This window comes from Chinchilla lanigera, unplaced genomic scaffold (genome assembly GCF_000276665.1).
Source record: "Chinchilla lanigera isolate Chin_1 unplaced genomic scaffold, ChiLan1.0 scaffold00216, whole genome shotgun sequence".
In the NCBI taxonomy this organism is placed as follows: Eukaryota; Metazoa; Chordata; class Mammalia; order Rodentia; family Chinchillidae; genus Chinchilla; species Chinchilla lanigera.
Window position 1 is genome coordinate 289,415 of NW_004955617.1, and position 5,336 is coordinate 294,750.

General features: G+C 48.2%; 1 protein-coding gene across 3 annotated transcripts in view; it reads right to left on the reverse strand.

Annotated features, from left to right (window-relative positions):
• The window catches only part of Nt5c3a (5'-nucleotidase, cytosolic IIIA), a 53,147-nt gene extending 49,283 nt beyond the window's left edge, over positions 1-3,864 (reverse strand). Inside the window, exon 1 of one of the 3 annotated variants that reach the window (XM_013510143.1) lies at positions 3,627-3,864. In XM_013510143.1, coding sequence (XP_013365597.1) covers positions 3,627-3,764 — 138 coding nt within the window. In that variant the 5' untranslated portion in view covers positions 3,765-3,864. The remainder of the gene's footprint in view (positions 1-3,626) is intronic. The other 2 variants (XM_005414993.2, XM_005414995.2) reach the window with 2 other exon arrangements.
• Between the last annotated feature and the right edge of the window lie 1,472 nt (positions 3,865-5,336).

Genomic DNA, 5,336 nt, shown 5'->3' on the forward strand with positions numbered 1-5,336 from the left:
AACTTTTTGAAAACGCTAAAGGTATAGCTTAGTGGTAGAGCACTTTTCTGGTATGCAGGAGGCCCTGGGTCTGATCCCCAGTGTGTGTGTGTGGTGGTGGTAGGGGGTGAACAGACAATGGACCATGCACATATAACTGAATTTTTAAAAATAACACTCCACTTAACTTGTCTTCAAAGTGACCATTTCCTATCATCAAAATCTATTGTAAATGCTCATTTTTCATGCTAACATGTAGTAAGATTCTTACATATCTCATCTCTGAACATGGTTTTCACACATCAGTGATACTGGTGATACCTGAAATGCTGTCAAGTTACAGTAAGTCACTGAGATTTGTAATGTGCTGAGAAGGAACAGAAAGGGATCCACTCTGGGCTACAACCACTCAATATGAATGCTGCATGAAAACAGCTCCAGCCAATACATAAATGAACAAACATGACTGTGTGCTAATAAAACTACTTTAGGACCAAGAATTGTGGTCCACGCCTGCGGTCCCAGCACTTGGGAGGCTGAGGCCGAAGAATCTCAAGTTCTAGCCCAGAATGGGCAACTAGGCAACTTAGGAAGTGCTTGTTTCAAAATGAAAAAGGACCAGGAATATAGCTCAGTACAAAGGCCCTGTGTTCAGTCCCCAGTACTACAAAAACTAATTAACTTTTTTCATTCTTCCAGACTCACCTACTGGATATCCAATACTTCATTTTCAGCTAGAAAAAGCTTATTGACTTGATGGAGGTATGGCAAGGACACAAGAGCGAAAGGACCGAGCACACAAGAGCCAAGCTAAGAGGATGTCTCAACACAATACAACAGCCCTGGACTCTGATGCAACATACAAACTAGCATCTGCAGATCTGTACCTACAGGGTCATGACTGTGCAGGTAATGCACAGCGAACAGACAGCTTTTCTGTGCAGAAGTCTGAAGAACTTATGTCTATGACACACTGAAGAATGTACAATGGAGTTTTCCACAATTTTTTTTTTTTGAAACAGGATGTCTTGCTGGGTGGTGGTGGTGGTGCATGCCTGTAATCCCAGCACTTGAGAGGCTGAGGCAAGAGGATTATTTCGAGTTCGATGCCAGCCTGGGCTACAAAGTAAGCTCAAGGCTAGCCTGAACTGCATAGTGAGACCCTGTCTCAAAAAGACAAAAAAAAACCAAAAAAAACCAGAAACAGGATGTCTTTATGTAGCCCACGTGAGCCTGGACCTCACATCCTCCTGCCTCAGCCCCTCAAGTGCTGGGGTTACAGGCATGTGACACAACACAGGGCTCCCCACTCTGGACACCAGCCACATCTGGTGGTGCATGCCTGTAACTGCAGCACTGGGTGGCCGAGACAGGAGGATGGTGAGGTGGAGACCAACCTAGGCAACTTAACAAAACACTATCTAAAAAAAATAAAAAAGGATATAGTTTGGTGCAAAGGCCCTAGGTTCAATCCCCAGTATGGGGGGAGGGTGTGGACATCTCACAGTGACTTCCTTCCGAAGAACACAGCGTGGAGGGACGGGAGGGGAAGTAACTTTAACTTTATGAAAAACCACAAACTCCACTAATTGAAAGAAAAATGCAGACAAAATTCAACTGAGGCATATTTTACTTAATACTTGACCACAACTACTCAAAATTGTGAGGACATAAGTAAAGTCTGAGAAAATGGCACAGCCAAGGCAGAAAGAGGCAGTGTATCTCAGTGGCAGAGTACATGTGCAGAGGGGCATTCCTGGAGGGGCCAGTATGTAAAAAGACTGAATAAAGCATGCACCTTTAAGAAAGTATCAGTAATTATTCATCAACTGTAACAAATGAACCACAGTAATGTAAGATGTCAATAATGGAGGCAATTGCATATGAAAACTCTATACTTACTTACTCCGTATTTCTCTACATCTAAATTGTTCCAAAGCAAAGTTTACTTAAAAATAAAAATGTCCACGCATGGTGACACAAGCCAGAAATCCCTGTGAGTTAGGAGTCTGAGGCAGGAGGGCCAAAAGCTCAAGGTCAGCCTGGTGAGAGCCTGCACCAAAAACAAAACAAAACAAAAAAAAACGTGGGGACACAACTCAGTGGCCCTGCTTGTCTAGCATGCATGAGGCCCTGGGTTCAATTCCCAGTACCACAAAAAAATTAAGTTAAATAAACGCTTGATTATGCCAGATTAGTTAGCAATTTAAGATTTGGGGTGCTAGAAAAGAGAAATCTACTTAGCTCCAGCTCCACTGCTAAGAGGTAGGGGAGGCTGTTTTGAGGCCTCAGAGAAGATGCAAAAAGATGAATACAGTGCTTTGAAAGGAAAGCAGCAGCCACCTTCACTAACCTCTGTCTGTCTGCACTCTGCCTCCAGTTTAGGTCTCTGCCCTGAGGGACTCTGCTACTGGGCAGGCACCATCTCCCAGCCACTCACAGAAAAACTCCTGAAAGACAGCCTCACTGGGAGTGCAGCAGCCCTCAAGGATGAAGGTGGGCAATGGGAGGAGGAGACTCCCTAAAACATGAGTGTTCTGAAAAGAAAGAACCAGAGCTGGAACCCATACCTTGGGTCTCACAATCGAACACTTTTCCCATCTGATGAAGCAACCTAGGAAAATCACAAGAATTACAACCATAATTTTCCCCATATAGCTACTTGCAGGCTATGTGCATTAAAATATTATGCTCTACACATAGGTGTGAGTGGTGTCTACTACAATACAGTAAGTGAAGTTAGCATTCTTGATGGTCCATTATTTTTGAAAGAGCGCAAACTGTTCGTTAGGATTTTGAAAGACCAATCCACAATTTAAGGCAATTTACGTATATATTATAAATATATAAGAATATATAGAAATATATTCACATATATTATAAATTTTGAGTGCAGGGCAAAAAGAAATCGTTGTTTTAAGCAAGACAGCACCATGAACAAAAGGAAACTTCGGAGACAAAAACATTTGCTGAGAATATGGAGGTAGAGAAAATAAGTTACATAATCCAAGAGCACATTAGCTCAAAATCTAGGAATCTTACTGGAATGAGATCTGTGAGAGCTTATTTTTAAAATTTACTTTTAATAAAGCAAAGCTGTTTCCACATTCACCCTTGTGTGGTGGGCCTCCACCAGCGGGACACCTCCTCCACCAGAATGAGCACATCCCGTGCACCCTACGACGACGTTATCTGGAAGACACATGCACCCAGATGTTCACACGCCCAGCGCCCAGCCTGGGGAGACCCAGGACTGTACACTCCCGATAAGAAAATGGACTTGCCTGCGTCAGACCTAGTTAAATACAAACTAAACAAACCCAACTTCGGAACGCGTTCCTTATTATAATACTTCTAGTGAATTTTTGAGGCACTTTTCTTTTTGAGAAAAGGTTTCGTTCAGGCTGGCCTCGAACTTGCGGCGTTCCTCCTGCCTCAGCCTCCCAGGTGCTAGGATGACAAGCAGGTGCCACCACACTGTGCTAGAGACATTATTTCAAAGACATCAGTGCAGCAGCTCAGGGAACACAGAAGGGACTTCTGGCACGTCTGTGCCAGAGGCGTAAGGCTCGAGTACGGAGCCCGCGACCCGACAGCGGCCTCAGCGGGAGGACCTGCGCCCCGGCCCCGCCGCCCGCCTCACTCACCATCTCGATGATTTTAGTCTTGCGGCCCGTCCTCCGGCGCAGGCTGAAGAGGTACTGCGCCAGTATCGCCGCCGCCAACAAGGCGCACACGCCGGCACTCGCCGCCGCGCCCACCCTCACCACCGCCGCGCGGTCCATGGGCAGCCTCGTGCGCCCGCCGCCGGAAACCGGGCAGCCCGCTGCCGCCGCCGTTCTCCTCCAGAGCGCGGAAGCCGCGAGCCCCCCGCGCCCCGCCCGCAGACCCCGCCCCCAGCGAAGCTCCGCCCACCCGCGCGGCTTTGTGCGGCCTCGCCCCACCTGGGGACACGCAGGTTCCGCCCCCAAGAGAGCCCGCCCCCTCACGTAACGTTCCACCCCAAGGAAACCCCACTGGGACCCCACTCCGCACAGGTCCCGCCCCACAGGCCGCTCACGTACGTCCCGCCCCCAAGAAGCTCCGCCCCCAAGCGCTGGTCGGCTCAGCTCCTCCCCCCCAGAGAAGCCCTGCAGAGGAGGTCCGGGGGACGGTACGGGGGTGCTCTGGCCAGCGCCGGAGCTCAAGAGCGGAGCGAGGCGTCCGCAGAACCCGGGTCTGATGCACTGCTGCTAGGACCGGAAAAGGAAGTGTACTGATTAGCTCTCTGCTAGAGGCAAGTAGGTAGTAGTTCAAATGAGCCCCGGTCCAGCTGCACTAGGATTCCAGCCGCGGCCACTCCGAAATAGGTTCCACTTTTCGCGCCTCAGCGGCGCTGGACTGCAACTCCCAGCAGGCACCGTGGGGCAGCACGGCTGTGGCGCTGGACTACAATTCCCAGGCTGTCCCTGGGCCTAGCTACTGATATCTCGGGGTGTCTGCGGTGGGTTGTTGTGACAACCGAGCGAAAATAGCTTCTAGTTAGGCGTCCAGCGATGTTCTTCCCACGGCCCTGCGCTTGGTGCAGCATGCCTCCATCGCCTCCTCCTTCTGAGCGCGGGTGTCTTTAGTCCTTGTCTCAAAAACAGAAAAGAGGTCAGCGCGAAGGCCCTAGGTTCAATCTCTGGTATTAAAAAAAAAAAATCCTTTTGCTAAATTAACAGATTTTTTAAAATCCACCGAAAGTATAGTAAAAAATACCTATTACTTTTCCTGGTTGCTCCCCTGAATTACCCCTGAAGTAGTATCCTGGAACGTCCAGGATTGTGGCTATCTTTGTAGATGTAGCAGTATTCAAATGTGGTCATATTTTTGGGTAAAGGAATGTATACGGTACATTACTCAGAAACAACCTCCTAAGAAAGGGACCAGAAGTCAGGAGATTAGGGCAAGGCAAACTGGCTGGGGTAGTGGGCATGACCAGCCGATTCTCAAGTTCCAAAATACGTATGCAGAACAGTACCCCAAACCCTGGTAAAACCAATCAGACAGTGCTATTTTCAGTTCTTGTTAGAACTCCAGCACATTTATTTATTTTTATTTTTTGAGACTGGGTTTTACTATGCAGTGTAGGTTGGCGTTAAACTGACTTTGTAGCCCAGGCTGGCCTCAGACTCACAGTGATCCTCCTGCCTCAGCCTCCTGAGTTCTGGGATTGCAGGCATGCACCACAATGCCCAGTTCCAGCAGTTTTTTGGTAGGACTGCCTAGAACTGACAGCCTGAGGAGTGGGAGATAAAAAAGAAGATTGTTGTGTTTCTCAGGGCCAATGTTCTCTCTCTCACACAGTGTTCTGCCCTCAATCTATAGGGTGTACT